This window comes from Athene noctua, chromosome 26 (assembly GCF_965140245.1).
Source record: "Athene noctua chromosome 26, bAthNoc1.hap1.1, whole genome shotgun sequence".
Lineage (NCBI taxonomy): Eukaryota > Metazoa > Chordata > Aves > Strigiformes > Strigidae > Athene > Athene noctua.
In genome coordinates this window covers 1,335,491-1,362,615 of record NC_134062.1, presented here as the reverse complement: position 1 = coordinate 1,362,615, position 27,125 = coordinate 1,335,491, and the positions used below count along the sequence as shown (strand labels likewise).

At 59.1% G+C, this 27,125-nt stretch overlaps 1 protein-coding gene across 4 annotated transcripts; it reads right to left on the bottom strand.

Moving 5' to 3' along the window:
• Positions 1-1,368: 1,368 nt before the first annotated feature.
• LOC141970591 (centrosomal protein of 164 kDa-like) lies at positions 1,369-27,125 on the bottom strand. Of its 4 annotated transcripts, none has more exons than XM_074927222.1 (29): positions 27,029-27,125; positions 26,556-26,667; positions 26,033-26,219; positions 25,686-25,814; positions 25,243-25,320; positions 21,689-22,132; positions 20,139-20,222; positions 18,743-18,826; positions 18,028-18,113; positions 16,269-16,418; positions 14,435-14,644; positions 13,113-13,244; positions 12,591-12,807; positions 11,935-12,012; positions 11,547-11,675; positions 11,133-11,255; positions 10,453-10,596; positions 10,159-10,242; positions 9,228-9,297; positions 8,752-8,929; positions 8,075-8,201; positions 7,598-7,665; positions 7,231-7,438; positions 6,362-6,469; positions 5,170-5,284; positions 3,700-4,047; positions 3,184-3,250; positions 2,615-2,737; positions 1,369-1,756 (listed from the first exon to the last, which is right to left on the bottom strand). In XM_074927222.1, the coding sequence occupies exons 1-29, from the start codon at positions 27,108-27,110 to the stop codon at positions 1,657-1,659; spliced, it is 4,065 nt and encodes a 1,354-aa protein (XP_074783323.1). In that variant the 5' UTR covers positions 27,111-27,125; the 3' UTR covers positions 1,369-1,656. The 4 variants fall into 4 exon arrangements, with proteins under 4 accessions (XP_074783323.1, XP_074783322.1, XP_074783325.1 ...); XM_074927221.1 differs by having other exon boundaries at positions 1,371-1,756; positions 8,752-8,909; positions 9,229-9,297; positions 13,113-13,268; XM_074927224.1 differs by lacking the exons at positions 20,139-20,222; positions 21,689-22,132 and having other exon boundaries at positions 1,372-1,756; positions 8,752-8,909; positions 9,229-9,297; positions 13,113-13,268.

Below are 27,125 nucleotides of genomic sequence, written 5' to 3'. Positions count from 1 at the left end.
CTCCGGAGCGAAGCCCCTTCCCCGGCAGCCCCCCGAGCACCCCCACCCGCGCGCGGGCAGCCCCCCCGGGCGCCCGGCCGAGCCGGCCTCGGGCCGTTCCCCACAGAGCCCGTCCCCAGCCTTGACAGAGCCCGAAACAGCCCCTGTACCGAGCCTGGATGACGGTTTTATGGGGAGGGCAGGACACGAGCCCGTGAAAAGCTGTCCCACTGGCTGAAAGCCCCATGAGGAACTGCTGCTGGAGTTTTGTTTTCTAGCTTTCTCTGCCCCTGCATTTGCCACCCTGGCCAGATACTTAATAGAATAATGGTAATAAAGCCACAGTGAGCTGAAGTGGGCTCAGCAATTGCCAGAAACGACCTTGACAAGACAAAATGTGAAACAGCCCAGGGGCAAGCAAGGGGAAGATGGGAAAGGTAAGTACAAGCTGGATATCTGGGGTTACGGCAAGAAAAGAAAAACAAAACAGCCACAGACATCACCATCATACAAAACAGGCTCGTGTGGATTTAATTTGTGTACAAAACCAGATACAGCCGCTATCGCGGGTTTAAGAGGAGAAAGGAGCGTGTTTCAGAACAAGTTATTGCTCAGAAAACCGTCACTTCTCCGCACTAACACATGATTCTCCCAACACACAGAGCGGACTCCGTGGCTCTGGGCAGGGCCCCCGCGGGCCAGCAGCCCCCCCGTGCTGCAGAGAGCCACCACGGGGGCCCCTCCAGCACCCCGGCCTGGGAGGACTGCCACGTCCCCCACCCATAGCCAGGAAACCAAAATCCCTGCAGACAGGGACTGGTGCAATCCAACAGGGGACGGGCAACGCGCGTTCCGATCCATCCCCGCCGACCCGAGCAGAGGATTGAGCTGTCCTAGGACGAAGGCTGGCCAAGGAATTAAAAAAATCTCAAAAAAATCAGTCAAAACCCCAAAATATACAGACATTCTAAAGAGTTTCAAAATGACGCCCATCAAAAATAGATTGCTGTTTGCACGTAAACATTCCCCTGCCCCGCGCACGGCGCGAGCTGCTGCGGCGCTGGGCGGTGCACGACGCCCGGGGAGCCGGAGGGGGCTGCCTCAGGCAGGCACGGAGCTCCGCCAGCCCCCCCGCCTCTAGGGAGAGGCTCGGAAGATGATTTCCCACAGACGGGACCCCTCGCAACGCAGACTGCTGCATCAGACAACACGGCAAGTGGTTCAGCATTTGTTTAAAGCCACCAAGACGACCCAACCGCCCGTTTCTCACCAGCAGTGCGGAAGCCCAGCCCCAGCGGCACCGGCCGCCCCTGCCCAGCCCCGCGGGGTGCTGAGGGGCTCCGGGTGCAGAGCCCCCCGCCGCAGCCCCCGCCGCAGCCCCCCAGCTCGGCTCCCGCCCGGGAGAGCGGAGAGGCCAGCTCTGGGCTGGGCACCCGGGGCCACTGCTGATTTATTGGAGCCCTGATATTTCACCACTGGACTAAAGAGTCTATAAAGTTTATTGGGACATATTTGAGGATTAGAAGAATCCACCCGGGAAGTTCACTTCCTCCTCCCTCCACTCTCCTGAGCACAGACTGTTTCAAGGCAGAACGCAGGACGGCGTGGCGATGGCTGGGCACTGCTGAAACTCGGCGTGTCCCCGGGGAGACTGCCCGGGCCTGCCGCTCCCTTCTTTCAGTAACGGTAGACTTTAATTTCTCTGTTTTCATCCAGGCCGAGCTGCAGCAGGCTGGGGCTGCTGGCAGGCAGCTTCTGCGCACCTGAGAGGAGACAGCTGGCAGCCGAGTGAAGGAAAAGCCGGACTTACACGAGGAACGAGCCCGCTGAGCGCGGGCAGCGGGCAGGGCAGGCGCTTTAGCCCGCTGCACCCAAGGCCGACGGAATGAAAGGGGGATTAGGGAACTCAGCGGAGCACCGTGCTCAGGACAGCACGCGCCATCGGAGCCCCGAGGGATTTGCTGCTAATGCCAGCGCACGCTGCGTGACGCTGTTACGCCACGAGCCCGGCAACGTCCCCGCTAACAGCGCGGCGAGGCCTCGCTCCTTCGCTCCGGCCACGTGCTACCAGAGGCCTCCCAAGAGAGCCGGAGGGAGAGCTCCGCCGGGAGCCCCAGACCCCCCCGCCCGGCCGCGCGGCCGCCCCACGTGCCAGGTCCCCGTGTCCCCGGCACCCCGGCTGCGGACCCGCCGCTCGCGCGCCTCGGGCTGCTCCAGGGACCGCCCCGGGACCCCGCTGCGCCCGGGGCTCTGCCAGTGACCCCCAAAGCCAGGCTGAGCCCCCTGCCTTCCCTCTGCCCCCGCCATTCCGCACTCTTGGCCTCAGTTTTGGCAACTCTCACACTTCCAGCTCCGATGCCTGAGTCGCAGCACTGAAAAGCTTCACAGCGCAGCCGGGGAAAGGGAAGAGACCTTTCCAGTCAAGTACAGCTCAGAGAAGAGCAAACAGGTCACTCATGCTCTAACTGCTAAACACCGTATTCCTTTGCAGAACCAGACACTAAAATAGAGGCTAAGGCTTCAAAATTGCTGTTCAGTGCTTCAGTGCTCCCAATTCGCTCGCCTCCTGCTGTCTCCACCTTCCTGCTGCAGGAGGCTGGAGTGCAATTAAAGACCAGAGCCAGGCAAAGGATACACTTTTGGATCCCTCTTGAAGTCTTCCAGCCACTTCTTGCTGCTCTCAATCAGGCTCTGAATGCTCATCTTGGCCGACTCTCGCCTCTGGGACCGGGAGCGCTGCAAGAGCCGTATTTGCTCCCTGTCACGCACGAGAGAGAAAGAGACAGCACAAGTGGGAAAAAGCGAGGCCTGGTCCGAGCAGAAACGACCCCAGAGCTGGGAAAGCGATGGGCTGCTGCAGCAAGAGCCACGGCTCAGGAAACGCGACCTCCTCTTCGCTCAGCGTCCTCTGCCCAGCCCCAGCGCAGAGAAAAGCTGCAGCAGCCGCCCGCTCCCAGGCTGCCGCCCCCTTCCCCAGCACCCCAGAGCCCCGTCCTGGGGCCAGGGTTATCAGCACAGCCGTGATGTGGCTGCGAGGAACCACCGAGCACGTGGCACGGAACAACTAACTGTATCCAACCTGTCTGCTTGGTAGGTAGCTTACGATTTTGTTATCTGCTTGTTCCAAGATACGCGACCCGTAAATCATCGCAGAGAAATAAAAGCAGCGCAGTGACACGACAGCTCAAGGAACAAGACACTTACTCTGCAGAAACGTATCCCAGCTTGTTGTCCAGAGGCTTGGAACTTCCACTGAGCAACGGCAGCCCCCCTAGGAAACAGATGTTAAACACAGGCACCCCCAAATCAAGCCTGTATGTCTGGGGGCATTTGCCTGCCTGCACTACAGACACACCGTCCCGACAAGCTCAGCCACCTGCCAAGGGCACGGGGGTGTTAAGGGCACGGAGATGGTGAACCCTCGCTGCAGTCCACGGGAGGCTTCCAGTGAAGCTCTTTTGCTCCCTCCTGTAGTAACAACTGCTTTCCGGGATGCATATTAAAGGCTGAACAGCTCCCGAAGCAGGATGACAAGATCAGCCAGATGCTGCCTGTCCTGGAATGAGGTGCTCATCCCTCATCTCATTAGCACCCTTGCCATCAGCCGCACCAGCGGATCTGGCCGTAGCAGCACTGGGACGGCGAGACGGTTAGAACGTGCAGGGCTGGGAAATCCGAAGCCGCAGGCAAGCAAGGGGATGGATTAAGGACAGGACTTACCTGGGAAATACCTGCGATATTTCTCGGCCAGGATGCTGTCTGCTGACTGTCCCGCTGGAACAGAGCGCCCAGAGCTCAGCCCAGTGCTCCAGGGCCTCTGGTCCAACAGAGACAGCCCAGCGGGGGCCCCCAGGGACCCCCCGGCCCCCACTCCTGCCAAGGAGGTGTACGTAGAAAGAGGGACGCTGTCGCAGGGCGTCGAGCTGAGGAGCGGGGACTGGCAATTGTTCAGCGAGCCCAGGATGTCGAGGACCCCCCTGAGGTCATTAGAGATGTCCTGCACTGATTTTGTCAAGCGCTGGATCTTGTCCACCGGGAGGGCAGGCTGTAAATTGGTTCTCAAATCAACTGGTGGGAGAGAAGAGAAGAAGGGATCAGTGGGAGGGCCGGGGAGACGCTGCCGCGCTGGCAGGAGACCCGCTTTCCTCCCTGGGTTACGCTCCGAGCCGAGCCCGACTGATCCGTGCGAAGGGGGATGCAGAGGCAGACTGACACCGGGGATTTGTGCCTTGAGGCTGCTGGGGCACAAAGCGGGGGACAAGATCCTCCAGGGCTGCAAGAAGGGGCCCAGCAGATCACATCGGGTACAGCTCCAGCCCTCTGGGTTCTGCTGTGCCCTGCGCCGTACAGCCGCCAGCCTGACAGAATCCCCCGCGAATGGGAAACCCCTCCAAGACTGCCCCCCTCCCGCCGAGGCCCCCCAGGAAATCAGGCTTCACCCCAACAGTCCCACTGCAGCAGGACGCCCGGTGCCCTTCCCGTGCTCCTAAGCAGCAAAGCTCCCGAGGCCACGGGCCTGGCCGGTGTCGGACCAACAGGACCGTGCTGATACACGGGCTCCCATCTTATGGCGAGAGAAAGCCCTGAAGTTTCACGTGTGCCCGCAGAATTTTTACTGGTCAGGGTCAGAGAGACCACCCCAGACGGGACAGCTCGTCCGTCTGGTGCCACAGGGAAGCTTTCTCGGCTTTCGGTCAGCTCGAGCCTTGCCAGCCTTCCTGCAAGCAAGGCAAGGCTCCTGCCTCCCGGCTGTCTGGGGGAAGCCCTTCTTGCCCCCTGCACAGCTCCGCTTACAGGCAGCTGAAGGCAAAGGAAAAAGCACAGGGAAGGGCAGCAGCATCTCCTGCCAGAGAGGTGAGGAGAAGGCAGCCCAGGCACCTGCAGAGGAGCATACAGCTCTGCAACAGCAGAGGGAAGAGCTGAGGCCAGACTTTCCTTTCCACTCTCAAAACAACGGCAGAGATTTAAAAGGCGAGTTCCCTCGCAGATTCCAGCCCTCAGCCGCCACTGCAAGCAGGCCATAAGTTTTTCCAATCAAATGTTATGCAGGGAGCAGTGCCAGTCCTGGGCAGCAGAGCTGCCTCGGACACCCAAGAGCCCGGGTGAGCACAGGAGGGGCGAGAGGGGAGGCCAGGAGGAGGGCTGAGGCGTTAGCCCCTGGCGCAGCGCACCGGCCCGGCCGGCACTTACAGCTGGGCTGGTGCAGATCTACACTGGACATGCTGTCGGTGTCCTCAGAGCTGCTGAGGTCAAAAGTCGCCATCTTCTTGAACGCAGCTCTCTTCAGCATATCTTCCTCCGAAAGCTGGTCAAAAGAGGGAAGACGACGCAAATGAAACCTGCTGCTCTGCCCCCGAAGCCAGAGGAACAGCCGACGGCTGCTCTGCGCGGGCCGGAGTGCCCGGAGGGGCGCAGGCGAGCCAAGGCACGGCCACCCTCAGGGCCCACAGCAACGCCTGAAAGTGGAGAGACTGCTTGCTCTCTGGAGGAAGCACGCGTGTGCACTCGAGGCCAGATCTAACAGCCACATGCACAGGCTGCTCTAGGCAGGAGCTGAAGTATTTTGTCCTTTAAATAAGCCTCAGAACTCTTGCAGGGGCTGGGTTCCCTCTTTGCACCAAGGACAAGGGCTTGGCTGTCAGAGGTCTCGTGCTCTTGCACCTGCCTAAGGCCGCGTGGTCCCAGGCGGAGCCGCACGGGTTCCAGGGCTGGCCTGGGCCAGGAAACCAGGCTCATCCTCGCTCACACGGGGCGACCCGCCCTTGTCTTCTCCAGGCTCAAACCGTGCGGCTTTTCCCGGCTGCTTTCGGCAGCCACACGCCTAACAGCGAGCCCCGGTGTCACGAGCAGAGGGGAGGCAGAGTATTTGCCATCTTGAGCAAGACCCAGACCGTTAATGAGCCACCTACCCGCTCTGCTGCGAGGTTTTGGTTTATACTGTGGGGTACTTCAGCCTATCGCGCCCACAGCACTCCGTCTCTGCGCTAGCAAGGTTCTGCCGAGCCCGGGCACTCAGCAGCGTTCCCCCACCCAAGCCCGTCCGTGCCCGACAAGCTGCCGCCGCGGAGGGAGGCTCCATGCCGAGGCCCGGCCCCGGTTTGTGGTGCTGGCTGCAGCCCCAGTGAACCCCAGGGGCCCCAGGGCCGTGAGGTTTGTCCTCCTCTCCCTCCACCTGTGACCAGCCTTCCCCCCCGGTCTCAGACCGACACTGTTCTGCTCTCAGAAAATGTGTTTCTAAAACCCACTGCGCTGGCAAACGTGTCTTTGGCCACCAGCTAAACAGCCCTCGCGGGCACCAAAGGCCCCGCAGAGGCTCCGGCCCAGGGCAGGGGCCACGAGCTGCGGGCAGGGCGAGCGCAGTGCTGGTGGCGCTGGCCGTTACCTCCTCCAGCAGCGAGGACTCCAGCTGGCTCAGCTTCTCCTCTTTCTTCTGCAGCAGCGCCTGCCCTTTCCACATAGCCGACTTCATCTTCTCCAGCTGCTTCGCCTCCTGCAAAAACAGCCCAGCCACGGAGGAAAATTAAACAGGAACGACAGGAAATATTCGATGGTGGTGGTTAGGGCGACTTTCATTATCCCACTTCTACTCAGCACGGGATGTCAGGCCGCAGGAGGGAAACTGCTCCCAGGTCTCCGAGAGCACAGAAAGGGGAGTGTGGAGAGGGCAGAGCACGAGCCGCAAAGAGAGTTCACCCCAAGGACAAGGAGGTTGCACGTCCAGACCCTGCGTCCAACAGGGTCAGCAGCTTTGGTTCTGCCAAGACGAGCGCTTGCTGCGGTCAGGGAAGGGAAGGATGCCCGGCCCTGCCCCGGCTGGCGTGTCAGCGGGGCTGACGAGGGCTCGAGGACCCCTTCCCAAGCGAGAGGGAAAAAATCCCCTCCCACCTCCCGACGGGATGGACGCCTGCCACTTCCTCTCCTATGAGAAAACGTGACGGGGTTTGCGGGACGCGCGATCCCGTTCTCCTCGGCCAGATCCCTTCTCCCTTTTTAAGATCCCAAGAGCCCCAAGTGTCCATCAGGTTCCTGCAATCCAGCGAGCTGCCGAGGGCGGGCTGCACCGCAGCCAAGCAGACCTGGAACCGCCCCGGTGTGTGACACTGCGTGGGCCATGGGCCACACCTGCCGCTCCCAGCAGGGCCGAAGCCCCGCAGCTGCCTGCGGCTGCTGCCCACAGCCAGGAGCCGACCCCTGGGCAGCCCACGGCCGCGACGCCCCAGGCCTGAACGCAGGCAGCGCTCGGGGCCTCACCTCTTCCAGGTTCTTGCGCGTGCTGTCCAGGAGCTGGGAGCCGTCGGGATCCTGCGCCGCCTCCCGGGCTTTCTGCAGCTCCTGGCGCCACTGCTGCTTGGCAGCTCGCAGCGCCGCGTGCCTCTTCTTCATGGAGCGGGCCTGGCGCACCAGGAACTCCTTGGCGCTCCTGAGGGAGATCCCTTCCGCGGAGATGAAGCTCCTGACACTACAGAGAGACGGGGAACCTCCTGGCTTTCTGTGCCACGCCGCAAGCCTCACGCAGCACCCCCCCCAAAACGCATCACGTGCGTAAACCCCAAAACCCCCGGCTCGTAAAACCCAAGCCAAACCGTTCTGCAGAGGCAGCGGGGGCACAGATACTCACTGATCAAACTGCAGGTCGCTGTTCTCATGGCTTTGGGAGCGTGGGGAAGCACGTTCTCTGGAGGAGTGCTGAGGAGATGAAACATTTCAAAAACTAAGAACTACGTATGGGAAACAGAACCCCGGGACCCTGTAAGAATCCGTCTCAAAGTAAAAATTCGGAATGCCATCACCATGGTGCTGCCCCGGTCCCAAACCCGTGCCAGGGATGTTCTTTATGTGACTTTGGAAGAGTAACAGACATTTCTATCCCTGACTCGAGCCCCGCCTTGGACTCCAAGGGCACTCAAGTATCCCACACTCCTTTCCCCCCAGCAACAACAGACAGAAATCCACAACCACTACTGAACTCACTGATGTGCCCCAGGAAAGGAAAATGCAGCGCTGCATCTGCAAGGAGTTCACACGGACGGAACAAAAGCTGGGGTTCTTGAAGGAGTTACAGCCTCAGCTCTCACGAGGCAAACGCTTTACTCACAGCTTGAAGAGTTTCTCTCAGGTCTTCCACCTGGAGCTCAGCTTTCCCTCTTGGAGGTTCCACGCTTTCTTCTGCCTCCAGTTCTTTCAGAGTCTCCTGTTTGCTCCTGACAGCTGCCTCCAGCTCACTGCCACGAGAAGAGGCGACAGCAGCAGCACTCGGTTAGACCACGGGCCCAGGTCCCCGCTGCTCTGCCTGCAGCGGTGTCCGAAGCGGCCTCCGGTCTCCGGGAGGGGAAAGGGCCGGAGATGCGCGAGCCCCCAGCACTGGGTCTGCGCAGGACCCCTGCCTGGGCAGCGAACAGCCTCACCCCCTCACCCGGCAGCTCAGCTATCCGAGCAAAACCTTTTCTTGGCATTTCAGTGCCCCTCTCAAGGCAAGAGTGCCCTCTCTTATTAACCTGGCAGGACGGACGTTGGGAAGACAAATAACTGAACCTGACAAGCAGAGGCCAAGGGATGAATTTACGCAGCGAGTTATTAACAGGTCTGGAGAAGGACCCCGGGGCCTCCATGCCCCCGACAGGCCGTAAAACCACCATTAGAATTCTGGAGGAACGTGGATCAGCACACAAGCAGCTTGGAGCTACGGGAGGGGTCCAGCCTGGGCCAGAGAGGTTTCTGTTCGGGGCGTAGGGCAGATCTTTCTGTATTAGAGGAAGTTTCTCATGCACACACCTGATGCGCTTCTGCAGCCTCTGGCTTCGGGTCTCTAACAAGTCCACCTGGGCCTCCAGCTCAGCCTTCTGGTCCTGCAGCTCCTCCAGAGACCTACGCAGCTGCCGGGTGGACTCGAGGAGGCTGGTGTGCTCCTTCCTGCTCTCCTCTAGCTGGAGCTGAGAACCAAAGCAGCTTTTTAGAAGAAAACCAAAAAATCCCTCCCAGTAATCTCCCCAACACCAAAATAAAAGGCACACGATGTGAGAGAGCTGGCGGCCGGCACAGTTCACAGGAGGTCCCAGCGCTGCAGGTACGCACTCCAATCCTGCAGGAACAGGACTGTCTCTTCTTTTGAGAGACAGCCCAGAGCTAAGCAAACTCTCAGCAGGACGGACTCCAGAAGTAACAGTCTGCTTTTTTAAAGCCCTCATTCTAGTGCACTGCCCTCACCCCCAGCAGCAGCACAGCACCTCTCCAGAGCTAAGGCATACATACATCTCTTTCCAGCTCAGCCTGTCTGTCCTCATCCAGCAGCTGCTGCCTTTTCTTCCTCAGAGACTCCTCCTGTAACCAGACGAGAAAGCAGGGGAGTGGGAGAGCGAGGAGACAGCTGATGCTGAGCAGCGTTTGAAGGGCACAGGTCAGGCCTAAGTCTCAAAACTGTTTCAAAACGCCTAAGGATCGTGCTCGGTTTTGCTTTGTTGCCCCCCACACACTCAAGTTCTCATCCCTTTATTGGGCTTCAAGTGAGGAGCGGGGAATATTTGCATTCCTGGGGGAAGAACACCCCTTCCTGCTCAGCTGCGAGAGCACCCACGGCACGTGGCCATTTCTGCAGGACCCTGCTTTGGTCAAGCCTCTGGTTGCCTCCAGCATTTCTCCACCTTTTTACTTCCTCACTCCGGTGCTGCTTGGAAAGGGCGGGCTGCCAGAAGCAAGGTTATCTACAGCCCTTGGCACAGGCCAGGACTTAAGAGATCTGGCAGGCGAGAACATCAGCCAGCGATTTTTGCCAGCTCCACAGGAGCATCTGGAGCGCTTCCCTCTCTCGCTGCGCTGCCCAAGATCCAGCAGCACACGTTCCCCTTCCACGGCAGCAGGGAGGAGGGAAATCAGGAAGGGACTGACTGAAATCCAAAGTGATGCTGAGCAGAACCTGCCACCTTGAAAGGCTTTTAAGATCCCTCCATCACTCCTACAGCCACTTGCCATCTCCCAAAGCCCTGAGCAAACCCCGAGCAAACCCCGAGCACTGACTGTCCCGGCAAACACCATCCAGGAGGCTGTACGGCCAGGAACGCTGAGCCCTGCTCTGGCCTGTGATGGAAGTTTTCCCTCCCAAAGTCCTGGCTGAGCCCAGGAGGAAGCAGGCAGAGGAGCAGCACCGGCTAAGACACCTCTGTGAGCCCCACAGGGCTGACTCACCTGGCTAAGGAGCTGCGCTGATCCGGCTTTGATGTTCTCTGTGCGCATTTCCAGCTCCTTCTCCAAATCCTGGAGTTCTCTTTCCTGCAGAGAGAGGCTGAGTTAGAGAGAGAACGGCTCAAGCCACCAGGCAGAGCTCTGCCACCAGGAGGAACCACAAAAACAGGGCGAGCGTGACCTGCCGCTTGTCACCCCGGCCGGAGAGGGGGGCAGGCGCCTTGGGGCGTCACGGTCCCCAGGCTGTCCCCAGGCAGCCAAGTCAGGAGGATTCGCCAGGCAAAGCGTTCTCCTCACCTTCTCCCTGTGCCTGAGCTGCAGCGCAGCGAGCCGCTCGTCCAGCTCCACCTGCAGAGCCTTCGCCTCCGCTTCGTGAAGCTGCCGGAGACGCGCCCCCTCGCTTCGCAGGCCTTCCAGCAGCTCTGCTCTTTGCTTCCTCTCCTGCTTGTTGCAAAACACAAACAAGAAAAGCGTCTGAGTGGAGCACAGGGTTCTCCAGCAAGCCAGCACGAGCACACAGGACACGCTGCCCATCCCGCAGCAGCTCCTGAGCACGCTCCAAACTCAGCAGATTCAAACCTCTGGCTTGCAGGGACATCCTTATGGGAGAGGCTTGGGAAAGAAAAAACAGCCCACGAAACTAAGGTTTTTTCACACACTGCTGCCAAAAATGGGAGGCAGCAGGCTTTCCAGAAGGGACACCTGCAAAAATGTGAACAATCTTCTCTCGTACTGAAGCTGACAGATGCATGTGGAAGTTGCCTGCACGGGGAGTATTTTGACAGCTTATCCCTACAACCCCAGGCTAAACTCACTTCACAGCATGGCAACAGTGCCCAGTTCCCCGAGAAGGGAGGAGACTCCCAGTTCTGGGAGCAGCTGGGACAGGCAGCTGGGCAGGCAGCAGTGCCAGCCCGGGTGCGGCCCGACCGAGCCGCCGCAGTCACCTCCCGGCTCCGCGGCTCCCCGCACAGTACCTCCTCCTCGTACTGATCCCGAATCCGCGCCAGGGCCTCCTGGTGCTCCTCCTTCATCCTCTCCATTCTCCTCTCGTGGTCTTTTTCCACGTCCTGGCGCTTCTCCCTCATTAGCTCGCCGAGCTGCGGGGACGACGTGACAAGATGTTTCTGTGACCCGCAGCCCCGCGGCGCGGGGCCCCCGGAGCGCAGCCCCTCACGGGAGCGGGAGGACGGGCGGTCGCGGTGCCACGCGCGCAGGATCAGGCCGGGGTAGCCCAAGGCAAGCGCCCCGGCGGGGCCAGATGCCACAGGGGTGCCCTTTCCCCCGGGGCACCGCTGCCACCCCTGGGCAGGGGACGCGGCCTCGGGGCCTCAGCTCAGCCCCAGGGAGAGGGGGTGCAGGACCCGCAGCAAGCCGAGGGGAGCACTTGCCTCGCGTTCGTACTCCGCGACTTGGGCCTTTTGCTGCGCTTTCTGCTCGGCTCTCCGCAAGTCTTCGCGCAGCTGAGCCTCCTCTCTCCGCCGTGCCTCTGCTAGCTGGGTTTGCAGGCTGGAAATGACCTGCCGTGAAAGCCACCCACAGAGACTTGTCACCCTCCTGACAGGATCCATGAGGTGCCCTCCCACGGAGAGCGAGCAGCGTGGCAAAGACCAGCGTGTGCAGTCTCACCACCCCCTACTTGGAGCACGTCCAAGTGCTGAGCCAGACCAGAGCCACATTTAGGAAGCGGAAAAAAAAAATGAACGCCACCCTCCCCGGCCACCTTTGGTGACAGCGTGGGAAATCGACGAGTTACATTCTAAGGACACCACCTCTTACCTTATGATGCTTCTCTTCTTCCACAGACTTCAGCTGCTGGAGCTCAGCTGCAAACCGTTTCTCTAGCTCTTCCGCTGCCTACAGGAACATGAGCAAAACAGTCTGCTGGAAAACCTCTATGTGTGGGGACACGCTCTACAAGATGCATTTGCAGTCAACGTCTCTCCATAAGCACCAAAACAGCACAACGGTAAACCCCTTTCAAACTGGATTACGCCTTTCCTCTCTCCGTGCTTTCCCTCCCGGGGGATCTCAGCGGATCTCAGTGGCACTGTGCTGCAAGGACTGTGAGCTGCCTCCGCTCGGGAGCTCCCCAGGCTCTCTGGAGGACCACAGCAGCAGCCAAAGAGCTATTCTGAGGTGAGGAGACGGCTTGCTTTAGCTTGGCAGAGACACACAGCGATCCTCCTCTTTTCCTCGGAGGCAGCGTGGCCATTTATTGCTATTTAATCATGGGTGTAAGAACTGAGGGAGTACTCCTCCCCACCTCAGCCGCGCCTCTAAGGGCACGCCTCGCACCTTTCCTCGGGGTTTTCAGGGGGGCATCACCGAAGCACACGCAGGTGTTACTTCATCCCGACACTCGGGCACCGCAAGGCGAGCCAGGTCAGGGCGACCAGCGTGGGCCTGGCCCAACCTGGCAATCAAGAGCTCACCTTCTTCTTCTCCCCGTCCAGTCTCTCCTTGAGCTCACGCAGGAATTGTTCCTTCTCTTGTTCCAGCCCAGTCATCTCTCTCTGCTGGGCTTCCTTCATTTCCACCTTCATTTTCTCCAGAAGCAGCCGCTGCTGCCGCTCCAGGCTCTCCTTCTCCGCCGCCTGCTGGGATTCCCACTCCCCTCGGAGCTTCCGCAGCGTCACCTCGTGCTCCGCCCTGGGTTTGCAACGACAACAGCCGGAGACAAGTCAGAGCTCGGCACTTTACCCCCGGACTCCCTTCAGGAACCAGAGCCGAGAGAAGACGCTGCGAAGGGGTAGGACGTGCAGGCCAGAAGAAACTGAGAAACCCCCCCCAGACTCGCGAGAGCTCAACCGAGGCCTTGGAAATAAAGAGCAAAGCAGCCAGCACTGCGGCGCCACGGCAGGGCACCGCCCGCGCCAGCTCCAGGGCCAGGACCTGCGCTGCCCTCCCAGCCCACCACAGCTTACGTCCCCAGGGGCGGCAGCAAAGCTTTTCACCTCATCTTCTCCATCTCAGCCTCGGTCTCCGAGGTGATTTTGGCTCGCAGCTTTGAGAGCCTCTCGGTTTCTTCCTTCCGGATACGCGACTCTTCCTCCTCGGCAGCCTTTGCCAAATCTTCTCTTGGAGTCCTGAGAGATGAGCAGCCAGAAAAACTAAACAAAACAAAACAAAACACGTTCAGGAGGCTTTAATATCTTCAGATCACCTCCAAGGCCTACAGGCTGCTCCACTGGCTGCACTCAGGGCGCCGGACCATTAATTCTCCTCCTCACCTCTGAACCCGGCTGCTGGGGCGGGAGAGGCAGCCCCTGAGCATCACACGCTGCACACACCTTTGAAGTGCACTATAGCATCAGGGATGGCCCTTGGGCTTTTTTTTTTTTCCCCCCAGGTAAATGAAATCAACTCCTGTTACATGAAAGCAGGCTCCCAGCCAAGGTACCTGGACACATTAGTGTGTCTGTAAGCTCCCTGTTGCCCTGTGACACCCTTTTCACTACGGCTTTATTACCACATAGGCATTTTTCCCTGAGGGGTGATTTCTGTGTCTGCCTTTGCACCCAAGACAGCATTCCCAGAGCATTTCATGCCAAGATACCGTTTCTGGCTGGCTCAGCATGCTCAGAACCTAAGTATCAAGGCCACCTGAAATAAAATACAAGTCTGGAGAGAAACCCCCCCAGGCAGAGCACACAGGCCCTGGTGCTGTTCTGCCCCCTGGACTGCTATTCCACCTTCACACGCCGGCTGGGTTTCACACAGACATCCATGCCCTAGTCCTCAAAGTCCGGGCTGGAAGTCCCTCTGTAAAACGGGCAGTACCCGAGTTCCAGCTACTTCCTCCGGGGTAACCTCATCTCCTCTCCTGCTCCAATTTCCAGTCCTGTTACTACCACTGAGCCCCGGATTTGACCGTCTGCCAGGCAGCAAAGCTCCCAGTGCTGACCGGGAAGCTTTTCCCCGGTTAACCATCAGAGGCCGGTTCGGAGCTCTGAAGGCTGCGGGTGCAGCGAATCCCGCTCAGCCCGGGGAGGGGGGCAGCTGCTCTCATCGGCACCGCAGAGCGCTTTCCCCAGCACGCGGCGTCCCTCCTCGCAGCTCTGCCAGCACACCGCTGCTCCTCCCGACACGCGCAGCGCTCTCTGTGCCAGGCAGGGAGCCCCGTGTCCTCCTCCCCGAAAGCCCACAGCTCCACACAACAGCACCACTCCCAAGGTGGGCTCTAACAGCACGAGCCCGTGGCCACCGGCAACGAGATCGCAGCTAGGAAAGGCTCGGAGGAGAAACACGAGGGAGATGGAGGGAAAAAGGAACGTACCTGAGGGATTGTTCTTTTTGCTGGGGAAGCTTTCTGGCTTCCTCCTCCTCCTGCTGCTTCATCTCCTCCTGTAATTTCCGAATTGCCTCCTTCTTTGCTTGCCAGAAATGCATTTTCTCCTGCTTGAGCTCCCCCTCCAGCTCCTTGGCTATTTCGCCCAGGTATTCTTCACTAGACTGGCTGAAGGACCCAATTTCAATCTCGGGTTGCCTACCGGAAAGGGAGAACATCTTTGGCCAAAGGGTGACAGAAACTGAGGAACATGAAAGGAACAGCAACATCCCCCCAAACAATAAATCACATCAATCACTGAACACAGCACTCGGGCCCCGAACACCCCTTGGTTTGGCTCGCTAGAGCAGCCCGCAAGGGCAACACGCTCTCCCCTGGTGAAGGATCTAGCAGCTAGAAACCCTGGCTAGAGCCGCCGGGCACAGCAGCAGATGCAGTCGGTACCTGTTCTCAGCCCAGGGGTCGGCAGCGCGCTGCTGACGGACCAGGTATTTGTCCGCAATTGCCGTCCAAAGCGTGCTGGGAGTTTGCCAGCTCTAGGTAACAGAAAGCCCTAAGCGCTCCAAAAACTCAAACCCAATCTGTCTCTCATTAAGTTTTTTCCGACAGAGAGCAGGGTCTGAGAGAAGCTGAAGGGGAAGGAGGGGAAAATGAAGATCAGCCTAGCAAAAAGGTTTTTCTTCTTCGCTAGTCGAAGCTGGAGCAGCAAGGTCTCATCGTGCTCTGAGCCGGCTAGCGTTAGGCGGAGGGACTGCTGTTCTGCCAGGAATCAGGGAAGTAACAGCCCTGGTAATTTAGCCTCGAGTCAAAAGAAAAAAGGTCACTTAGGCAGCCACTAGCAAAAAGAGTGAGAGACAGAGGCAAGAATAGCCGGGTTCTGGAAAAATCCTGCTTCGCTAGCACTGCCCCGTGACGCTACATGCTCTGGGCCAAGTGCGGCGATGCCTGCGGAAGGTGGCGTTGATCAGCCTGCCCTGCAAGGCAATTCAGCCACTTCCACCCTTGCATCACGTCCCTCCTTTTGCCCCAGTTCTTACTTAAAAAGAGACCCAGCCGACACACGCACATTGACACAACACAGCTCCTAAAAAGGGAGATCTGTGCTGCTCTCCACATCAAAGGTTGCTTCTCCACCACTTTGTCCTGAGAGACGCGCTGCCTATTTGCTCCAATTGCATCTGCTGATCTGTCATTTGACACGGAGAGCAAAGCCAGCACAATCACCTCTCCTGAGATCGTCTGTCGCAGTGGGACTGCGGGGACGTAACTGCAAAGACCATCAATTTAGCACGGCAACAGCCCACCGGCTTGGGCAGGGAACCTGAGCTCTGCCATCCTGCGCTCTGACCCTATTATCGCAAAGCAGCCGATGCCCGCAGCGACAGCAGAAGTGGGGCGGTTTGTGGGGTTTGCGCCGTCGCCCCCGGTCGCAGCCCCGCGCAGCGAGGGAGCTCAGGATCCGCGTGAAAGCGCTCCCCGAGGGAGGGCGAGCGCCGGCAGCCTCGTCCGCCACAGCGGCGAGAAGGAGGCTTTTCCAAGCACAAAGCCGACGGCCCTTTCTGCATCCCACGGAGTCCTGTGCCACGGGCCCCAGGGGCAGAGCTGCTGTTCTCACCCTCCCCGGCACAGACGCCCGGCTTGGCACGCGCCCGCGGAGCAGCTGCTTGCGTCTGCACACGGAGATGTTCGAGCGGCGCCGTGCCCACCAAACCGCATCTCCCGGGGCGCCGCCTTCACACACCACCTCCACACGCCACCAAGGGGACCAAAAGGACGAAAGCTGTTACGCTTACGGCACCGGGGACCGAGAGGAAGCCCTTACACTTTCTGCGGGGCAGCAAGCTCCTCCAGATCGATCTGGCTATCCAGCGATTCCTCCTCCGGCTCCCAGGCCACGATCTCCTCCAGACTGAGCCTTTCTGTAATTAAACTCTTCTCTTCTGGTGTTTCACAGGCACTTCGATCCCTCTCCCTTTGCAGCATAAAAGAGATAAAAAAGACCAGATTAGCACGCCTCGGAGTCCGAGATGGCAAGACAGAGAGAAGACGGGCTGGGCCGTGCGGCTGCTCCGGGGAACGCTGAGCCACACTTGCCAGCGGCACCCGTCTGCCCAGCACCGGGCTGCCGAGGGCACAGCAAAGCTCCAGAGCCCTCCCACCCCCTCAGGCCCTGCCAGACCAACAGGCAGCCGAGGATTCAAGGGCCACCAGACTCGAAGGGCTGAATCCCTTCCCTGGAATATCCCACTCTCCTTCCAGGTCCTTAGAGACCTTCCCCCAGATTCACCAGCCCTGTTAGCAACACTCACACCGCTGTCCAAATGACAGAGGGAAATCCTGGCAGGCGTGTTCACATCTACAGTCCTACTTTGTGGTGGAAGTGCAGAGTAGAGAGATGAGGCAAGCACGAGCTACCCTTACAGGCAGAGAGGGAGAGAGGATGCACAGCTGGGAAGCAGGTACCAAGCGATAAGGAGACAATTCCTGCGGGCAGAACGCGTTTTCGGGGACCTTCACAGGAACAGCTCCTCTACGAGCAAGGCTGCAAATCCCAAGGGCACGCAGCCAGTCATTAAGATGGACTGCAGCTTCTCCTGTTCACAAGTTTTCCTGGCACAGGCAACAGCTTCTTGGTTCCCAGTGCCCCAGAGTACGTGTAACTCTGTGCGGAGGCTAAGAGTTTTGACACGATTCATCTCTAAATGCCACAGGCGGCAGCTCTCGCAGGGGAGGGGCTCTGGAGAGCAGGGAGCTCACTGCTCAGCACAGCGTTTCAACTGCTTTAAACAAATCGCCACACGCAGGCTGAAAATAGCTCCCCTAGAGAGTCGAGTCCTCACAGAAACTAAGGGTCTGGAAGCCAGCGTTGCTCTGGGGTAACAGCCGGGGCGCTCCAGAGCGCCGTGTCCACCCAGCAGGGTATCAAACAGCCTAGGGCTTGCCCCCGCTCAGCCAGCGACCTGCTCTGGGCCCTCTATGGAAGGAACTGTTCGGCCTGTGGCTGGACCCTCTGCCCCCGGCAGCGGGCACCAGGCTGCTCCCGGGAGCCTCCAGCTCCAGGCTCTGCCCGGCGAGGAGCTGGCAGCCCAGTGGGACCGGCGGTCACCGAGACTGGGGCTGGCTCAGAGCCAGAAAGCTCTGTTGTTGGGCAACGGCCAGTGGCTAAACCTCCCGTGGTTAAATGCCACAGGGCGCAACACACAATATGAACAGGTTCAGGCCATCTTGGCGAGGGCACGACTTCCACAGCCGCGGAGAAAAGTCAGAGAGCTGTAAGGGAAACAGAAGCAGCTCCACAGCTGGGGCACTTGCAAGGAAATGAAGGACAGGAGTTTTGCTGCCTACCCAGCCAGAAGCTGAAACGAAGCTGAAATCTGCTGAGACAGGGCTAAGGAGGTGGCAGGAGAAGCGAGAGGTTTAGCGGGAAAGACCCTGTGGGAAGCTGCAGCATCTCGGGGGGTTCTGCAGGGGACACCTGCACAGGTTACAGCGACCAGAGCAGAGCAGGGGCGGACAGGACAGGAGAGTCATCAGGAGCTAGAGCTGCCCTCGCCTCCCTCCTCGCTCTGTTTGTACCATACCTCTCCGCAGCTTTTGGTCCTGCGCCTTGCTCTTCCGCTACACCGCCTTTGCTTCGGGTTTTTTCCTCTTCTCCCAGCTCCGGGGCCTGCAGGTAAAAGCAAACCGTGTGGAGTTTGGTGGCTCCTTCACCGTCAAAGCCTCTCGGGACCGTACGGCGGCTCTGCTGGAGGGCAGCACCGCTCTGGGCCAGCGCACCAGCAGAGCCCGGGGACCGGGCAGCACCCGCAGGCCGGCGCAGAGCGCCCGCCCGGCCGCACCAGCCTCCTCCCCGGCAGGGACCGAGGGCCTCAAGGCCCCCCAGGAACGCCTCGACGGCACAGCCGGGAGCCCTGGGGGCTCTGCTCGGGGCATTCTGTCGGGGGACGCTCTGGGGTTGCTTTTTCAGTGTGGAAGGTGAACTCCCTGCCAGCACTAAGCACTCTGCACACAGGTCCCCTTGCATCTCGCGCTGGGGCAGGAAGGCACACGTGTGAGCCTGCGGGCGTGCACCCCTCGAGCCACCTCTGCTCAAAGTTTATGTTCTTTCCGTAGCTACCTGCATCTCACCTCTGCAGAAGCGGCAATTAGCGCTGCTCTAATCCCTGACCCTGCGCACAATGCTCCCGCTTGCCTCCGCCAAGCCCTCATGCCAACGGCATCACCCAGTTACCCGCACGCAGAGCGCCCCGCGCTGCCCGCGGACAGCGTGGGCCTGCTCACACAGACAGCGCTCACCTTGCCCACGGGGCTGCCCGCAGCCGGAGACAGAGCCTCCACATCCAGCACCCGCTCGGGAGGGCGAGTCCGGAAGCCCAAGTCCTAAGAAGAAAGCAGAGAAGGGTCAGCGGCCGAGGAGCACGCACAGCTTCTGCCAGAGATCCCGAGGGCAGAGCAAAACCCCAGCGCAGCCTGGAACCCACCCTCACTGCCCCACTGGCCAGTCCTGTGCAGCACTTTTTAGCTCCTGGCACTATCAGAGAGCTTCACGGGGCGCAGGAGACGGCTACACCGAGACCCAGCCCCGCGTCCGGGCGTCCTGCGGACGGACAGACGGCTCTGTCGGCGCCTCGGCCAGAGCCCCTTGGGTTTCGCCCCTTGCCAGGGCGCGGGGGCGCAGGCAGGCGAGGTGGTTCATGCGGAGCTGCCTGCTGGGCCGACGGGGCGCTGGGGAAATCAGGATTCCCTGCGGGTTTGCTCACGGGGAGAGCGCAGCGCGGGGGTTCCCTTCGCTGGCAGCGCCCAGGGAAACCCTCCCTGTGCGGCGGTGCAGGGGGGACGCCGGGGGACACTGGGGGGTCGCAGGGCATGAGCTCTGTCGCACCATCAGCGCCCGCTGCCGTGTCACTGACGCAGCAGGCAGGGGTGACACGTGGCACATCCACGGCCTCCCCCAGCCCCTCCTGCCCTCATTGATAATACTGCTGCAGATTTCCCCAGATTTTTCCTAAAAGTCGGCTCCTGCAAGTTGCCCACAAGCTATTCACTCTCCGGGATAGCTCTCCCTCCCGGCAGAGTCTCGGGGGGTCCTCGCACTCGGCTGCACACCGCGAGCGTGCGCGTGCGTGCGCACACGCGCCCACAAGCGAGCCCCACAAAAGGAATTGTTGGAGGCGGCAGCCACTTGCCAACACGCAGGCTTGTGCTGCCACCAACAGATAAGGATATTCTCAGCCATTTGCTGGCCATGCTCCTCTGCTCCCGCTGCCAGATGGCAATGGCAGCTTCCCGTGGAGATGAAGAGATGCTGATGGGCATCTCCCCCCACCTCGGGGCTACCCTCCTGCACAGTCTCCCTCGGGACCGTCAGCAGCCAGGTCTCCTGGCCATGCAGATTCCCCATAGAAAAAACTGCTGTGTCCCTTCAAGCGGGATTTTTACATTGCTTATTATTTCCCTTTTTGCAATTATCTGAGCACAGTCCCAGCTCCAAGTGACCTACTTTTCCGGGGATATTACCTCACCCACAGACAGACCCTGCTAAGCGCAGGGTGATGCCGCTGCCCCGTGCCACGGCTCTGAGGTTGCTGCTCAGGAGTGGAGGAGCCGGGCCGCGAGGGGTGGGCAGGGCGTCACCTTGCTGCACGCTCCCCGAGGAATGCACCCAAGGGACAGGGAGCTTCTAGTGACTCACCATAAGCTCAATCAGCACGCTGTCCGAGATGTCAGAGACCTGCAAGTCCTCCTCACAGCCGCTGATCTCAGAAAGCTCTGAAACCTGAGGGGAGATACACATTACAGGCTGCACACGCCTTAGCTCCACAGCTTCCCCCAGGCACCCCCAACACGATGCCAAACGATACTGGGAAGACAAATCTGGCCTCTCTATGACACAGGGAGGACAAGGTGACTAAACGTTGAGGGAGAAACACTGAGGGTGCAACACACAAGACAAGCACACAACACCACAGGAGAGCAGGGGCAGGAGATGGTGCTGGGAGGGCAAAGAAGTGCTCTTCAAACACCCCTGACAAAAGGCACTTGCTGTCTGTTCCTCCTGCGAGGACCCCTGCAGCTCTGAGAACTCCCAAACCCACCACACAAACGGGCAGAAACACGGGACACACCGTGGTTCCAAAGGACTTTAAAGCCCAGCCCGCCAGGCCGAGGCGCAGCGAGGACTCCTGCGCCCAGCGCCCGCACGGAGCCGTTCCGCGTGAACCCCGCGTCGCCCGGGGACTTCAGCAGCGCTGCCCCGGCGTGCCAAAGGCAAGCACGGGCCTCAGAGTGACAGCCAAGCTTTCAACGTTCAGCTCTTCAGGACAGAGCATGTTTTCCAGGCTCAGCTCTATAGCTTATCCTTTCTTACAGACACTGCGCATCAGTGGAACGAGAAAAATCATCAAAATCCGCAGGAAGGAAGCCAGATTGGAAAGAGACAGTTTATCACATCTCATGTTCTGACGTTTCCGGAAGGCACAGCCCGAGAGCGGGGAGTGTGTGTCTGTCTGGCACCCCAGCTGCAGGGGCCAGGCCACGAGCCCATCTGCACCTCGTGGCAACGGTTCTTCTCCTGCCAGAGGCCGCTCGACGGAGCGCCCTGCCTGCAGTTCCCTGCCAGTTCTCCTCCCAGCGAGTGCCAGAAAAGCGGGGGGCGGGCGGGAGGGTCCCACGCTCGGTGGGCTCGAGCTGCAGCTCTGGAGCCAGCCCCGAGGCACCGTCCTTCCCCGCTCTAACCTCGCGCCCCCCGTCGCGTCCTTCCGCGGAGCTGCCAACGTCACAGCTGGCAGCTCACTTTACACTTTTGCCCCATCTCTGCATAAGCTGAGAGAAACAACAGAAGGACAGAAACAAAGCAGTGCGGACAGCTGGGCCTGGTGCGAACTTCATTATAAAACCTGCTTGCCTAGTACAGATGGCGGCACCGAAAGCTGAGACTTATTTCTCCTCCAAGACTTGAAACATGCCTCACAGTTCAGGGTTTCTGCCTGGCAGTGGCTTTGGACAGCACTTTGTGCGCGCATCAAAGAACCATTTCCCAGCTCCGCGCCGAGGAGGCCCATCGGGGCATGGAGAGCACTCGTGCCCCCCCAGGAACATCCCGCTGACTAGGAGAGCTCCTGCGCTGACCTAACAGCACGGAGCCAGCGCCGAGAGCTTTCCTGAGCCAGGCCCTCACAAAGCCGCGGGAGCAGCCCCAGCAGCTTCCACCCCGAACCCAACCCACGCAGGCAGGTCTCTTACTTGGTCAGCATCCAGGCTGCGGTCTGTTTTCAGACCAGCTGCTGCTTCTTCCCCCATTTCATTCACTCTCTTTCCACCAGCAGGCACGGTGCCGACGGTGGCAGGCAGGCTGGCCAGCTGATCCGCCTCGGCGGCTTCGGCAGCTGGAGACGCGACTGCAGGTTGCCCAGGTCCGCGGGGCACATCTGTCCCTGCTGCGCTCCTCTTCCCCAGAGACCGTGGCAGCTCATCAGCTGAAGAGTCGTCACCCTCCACCTCGGCATCCTGCTTGCCCAGTAGCTCCTTGCCAGCGAGTTTCCCCGCGGACTCCTCCTTGCTCTGGCCAGACAGGCTCCTGTCAGCATCTCCAGGAAGGACGGGAGCTGGCGTCGGAGGGCACGCCGCGTCAGAAGCCAGGGAAGACTCTTGCCCTTCTTCAGTGTCTCTTGATTTTAAGGACTCGTTCTAGGCAGCAAGTCAAACACAATTATAACTACAACATGCTTTACGCCCTCTCGGGGGGGGTGCAGGCTCAGAAATAGCACAGGTTCTCCTACAGCAAGCAGCAAAAGGGCAAAGCTTTGGGTGACTTCAAGACCCGTTTGATTTGGTTTCACACAGTCCCTTGCACAGCCTAGGAACTTCATGAAGATAAATGTACTCATTTCTTGGGCTCAGAGTTTTTATTCTTTCGGTCTGTCACTTTTTTATTCGCAGGGTCTCGGTGGCTAAGGGTTAGCAGTGGCTGCTACAGGGCCCATCCGTCCCGGGAACAGCCTACACCCTGCAACAGAGCCCCTTGGCCCTGTTCAGCCAGAGACACAAACCTGCAAGGGGCTCTTCCTGGACATTTAACTTCTGCCTGAAATTACAAGCAGAGAAGAGCAGGCAGACGCAATCATCCCCCCTTCCAGCAGGACAAACGAGGGCAGGCACCGATTTAAGCCCCCGCTCTGAGCTCAGAACGAGACCGTGACCAGCTAAGCCCCGAGACCGAGACACGGCAGCACCCCCCGGCCTTGGGGAAAACCAACCCCGAATGAAACCTGAGTCACCCAAAGCTTCGCTGCCTCTCCCAGCAGTGGGGAGGCCCACAAAACTCACAGTGAAGCGTGCGATAGCCAGGAGGAAGCAGGAAAAGGTCCCCTCATCAGTATGCAAACAAAACTGCTAGCACGTCCTACTCTCTCACTGTTTTATTAATGCTGTGGTGTCTTGCCAAACATTAGCTGCATCCTGTGTACAGCATGTACCATACACAGACCGCATATTTTAACGACGTATTTTTATCAAAGTGCAACTGGAAGGCTGTCAGCTTCAAACCCGGAGCTGCGGCAAACTGAAAGAACGTCTCCTCGCACGTCATTTGTCCGAGAGACCTTCTCAGGGCTGAGAGAGCCATCCATCAGACCGGAGAGGAGGACAGAGAAATCCAATCACTGGGCACTTTCCAAAAAACCTGCAGCTCAGAGCCTCACCTCCAATCCTCTGAGGGAGAAGTGAAAGCTTACGGCCCATTTCCAGCCGGCGCCTGGTCAGCGGGGCTTCACCAGTGCCACTGCACCGCCAGCCGAGGCTCCGCAAAGGCCTCGCTAACACCTTTGTGCCAGCATCCACAAAAACACGTGCAAGCAGCTTTTCTTTAGCATTACTCCAGCGGAGGAGACCTCCTGCTTCCTTGGATGCAGAGATTAGGGTGTCTGGAAAGTTGTGCTCCCCTTTGGCTTTAGAGCTCTCCTGGGGACCTCCCTCCAGGAGGGCCAACAGCACCCAGGAAAACTGACACCAAGGGAGGCCAGGCAGGACCCTCCTGCCTGAAAACTGTCCACAGGCATTTCCCTTCCAGGAGCACCCACCACAACAGAATACACCGAGGTATCCAAGAATACCGTGTGCACAGAAAGATTTCTCTCCACGCCAGTTTACCTCGGTTACTAAAATATCCCAGACTTGTTTCTTTAGCCAGTAGAATCCTACTTTAAGAACAGATACAGAGAACACTTTTGTTAACGTTCCACCTGAGCGATGCCAAGTGCAACTCTCCGGAAGGGAACCGTGCCCATCGGACACACAGGGGGAAGAGGAGGCAAGTTTTCCTCGTGCAAAAACAGCCTGTGGATTTTCTACGGATTGTGGAGTAGGACGGGTTATAACTGGCTTTAGCTGATCTTTTCACAAGCCGTGAGACATTCTACCTGCAGCTGAGTGACACTGACTAAGGTGAGATTTCTGCCTTTGGAATCATTGCTTCCAGACTTCCAGCGACCAGGGTAGGTCTGGAGAAAAGCACACTGATGCCAGCAGGGCTGCGTTTTGGAGAAGTGTCTGATCCAGAGCTCAACGATCAGGATGAGCAGCCGCCACCAAAACCGAACCCTGCTCATCCCAGGCAGCGGGATGACCACGGCGCCTCTTCGGATTTTAAGAACGTGAGAGATTACGACAAAAAACTTGGCACGCTTTCCACCTTTAAAAGGAAAAAAAAGAGGAAAAAACCTCCTCCTGGGTACAGCATGCCTTTAAAGGTGACACGTTCCCCTCGCTCCCTGAGGTCAGGCAGTTCTCAGGCACGGAAGCACCGAGAGGGCGGCGGTTTGCCAGACCTCACCTGGGCAGCATTTGCCCTCAGTTTCCAAGTTTACACCCCTCCGGGCGCATGCGCTACTTTCACCAGCGAAAGAAACAGCCCAAGCAACTCTCAGAAGCACAGCACAGAGGCTGCACGCGGAGCAGCTAACTGGCCTTGCTCGTAGGAATGCTTTTCTACTGCCATCTCATGGAACTACAAAAGAATTATACTTTCCACTGGGGCACTAATATCTTAGCAAGACTAAGATATCCCCCGTCTGGGTTAACAGAGCCTGGCTGTCGGGCGGCAATTGCCATCTCAAACAGATTCCCGGAGCCCTGGCGCGGCACTGAAATGCCAAGACAGCTCTTTGTTCCTGGCCACATTAACGTTTCAGTGACGAATTGGGCCCCCACAGCCTGCTTGTCGTCTGGAGATGAGAGTCAGGCCTTTCTTTTTCACATCCACTTGAGCATAAGCCCTTGCAGTTGCTGCCCAGCACTGTGAACGGATTCTCCAGCAAAGTACTTTAGAGCTTAATTTTCGCAGGCTGTGAAAAGGATAAGGGAAATACTGTAAAACGCTTTAAAAGAAATGAATTTGCCTTTCAGATACCGGAAAGGAATTTTCAAAGCGCTGAGAAAGGATTAATGTCCGTGGGAACAGTCAGGCCGAACCACCAGAGCTGCTTGCAACACGCTTCCCATTGTGCCCTCGTCATCCGACACCTGATCGCTGCTGAGCAAGCGCAGGCAGAGCGCGCGCCCCCCGGGAAGAAAAACGTCTGCACGAGGCCGCGCGGGTACTCAACTCGTCGCTGGCGCTCGGCGTCCCAGCCACGGAGCTTCTCAGCAGCGTGAGAAGACAGGTTTTAGGCTGCCACATGAACTCGTCCCTCCGGCGCCAGTCCTGCGCTCTCGCTCCCCGGCCCCGGCGCTGGCAGCGCCGCAGCGCCTCTGCCCCCCGGGGGGGTTTCTCCCGCCCGTCTCATCACCCGCTCTCTCACCTCAGAGTTGAAGCTCTCTCCCAGGGCCCTGACATCCGTGTAGACGTTTCTGAACAGAAGCGCTGTCCCACGGAGACTCTAAAGGTATGAGAAGAGGAGATGGCCCACACTGAGCCCCGAGCTCTGCAATCCCCCAGCAGGGACTGGGGGGCCCTAGACACTGAACTAAGGCAGAGCCATCGCCGTGCCCCAAGGCAACAGCCTACAGCCTTTTGACAATACATCACGTCAGATGTTGATTTATAGGAAGAACAACAAGAAAACAGGATTAGATGCTTTTTGCTGACCAAACACAGAGGAAAGGCAGCACAAATGAAGGCCTGGAGTCAAATGGAATGGCCACCGTCACCCAGCTGTTAGCAGGGGAGCAGCAGCTTTTCACTGCTGGAGGCTGCCTGCGCTACGGTTGGTGACACGTGTTAAGAAACAAGGCACACAACTACCTCATTCTCGCTTTCGTCCTCTTTGTTCCTCCCTCTCTCCAGGGTCGCCATATCCAAGGCACTCTGCTCTTCACAGACCGAGCTCAGCAACTCCTTGGTCGGGCTGGTGGGCTTACAGGTCTCCGCAGGCTGTGAAGTCAGAAAGAAAGGGAGGTGAGAGGAGAGCCGGGGAGGAGGGGGAGACACAAACCACTTGTGTTGGATTTTCACCAAACCCAGAGTGCTGGACAGGCCCCCTTGTCAGGGGATCGCTGTTCCGAGCCCAAAGCAGCAACAGCGCAGGATCACCCTCTAGTTCATCCCCCGCCCAGCCCTCCCCAGAAAGGCCACAGGCAGAATCTACTCACAGTGGGTTGCTTCAGGGACTGCTTCTCCTTCTTTTCTTTCTTCTCTTTCTTTTTCAAGCTGCCCTGTGCCAGCAGTTTCTCTCGCTCCTGAACGACGAGCTCTCTGTAGTGCTCATCGCAGGGGTGTTCCCACATGGACTGGCCGTTAGTGAAGTTGTAGTAATAGATTTCGCCAGTGACATGCTGGCTGCGTGGCAAAAAGAGCGGGACAAGGTGACAGAGCGCAGGCACACAGCTGCACGCGCCATACTGGGTCACGTCACCACCTTCAGCTCAGTGGAGCGCGACACCCCCAAGAGCCCAGAGACACCTCAGTGCGGGGCAGCAGCTCCCCCAGAGATTGCTCACACCCTTCTCCAACTGCCCCAATGCTCTTTCCCCTTCGCCCACCCCCCCAGAAAGACCCGAGCTCCCCTGCCCCCGGGAAGTACACCTCCTGTGGCTTTCCCCTGCTCTGCCGCCGAGACGGGCCGGGCAGGAGAGGCCACGGATCTCCGCGGGCAGCCGCTGCCCGAGCGCTCACCAGGGCTTCCACTCGGGTGGCAGCCGGGCCACGATGCCCTCCCTGGCCAGCCACAGCAGCTCCGGCTCCTTCTCAGGGTCGATCCCGATCTCGTACGCAAATTCCAAGATTTCTAGGAACACAGAAGAGGAATCTGTGGAGGTGGTCTACACCGGGCACTACACAACAAAGCCAACCTCTGCGGCGAAAGCTTTGGGAAATCCTGACCCTGAAACGACGCTGCTCAAAGCTGCCAGCACGGCCCCACGTCTCAGTGAGCGCGTCCCACCAGGCTGGCAAAGCAGGGAGACAGGCTGCAAAGCGGCACTTACTTTTGCCACCAAAAAGCCTTTTTCAGCTCTGCCTTCCATGAAATCCCATTTATTCGACCCTCTCCACCCACACTCTCCCCAGTTCCTGTTATAAGACCCCTAGAAGCGACTCGCACGCTCAGATCCCCTGTCACAGCTCCAGGGCAGACAGGCATCACTTACCTTGCTCGCTGGGAACGTACGACGCATCGAAACGTTCCTCCAGAATGATCTGGTTACCAACGCACAACGCTGGTCCTGCCATGGCCTCAGCGCCGGG

What these genes read in the sequence shown, in the direction of transcription:
- LOC141970591 (XM_074927221.1), bottom strand. Translation starts at nt 27,110, where the DNA reads ATGGCAGGACCAGCGTTGTGCGTTGGTAACCAGATCATTCTGGAGGAA. An exon ending in GCTGAGATGGAGAAGATGAG is followed by an intron (nt 12,808 to 13,112) that starts GTGAAAAGCTTT and finishes TTGCAAACCCAG; the next exon opens with GGCGGAGCACGAGGTGACGC. An exon ending in AGTCCTCGCTGCTGGAGGAG is followed by an intron (nt 5,285 to 6,361) that starts GTAACGGCCAGC and finishes TCTTTTGACCAG; the next exon opens with CTTTCGGAGGAAGATATGCT.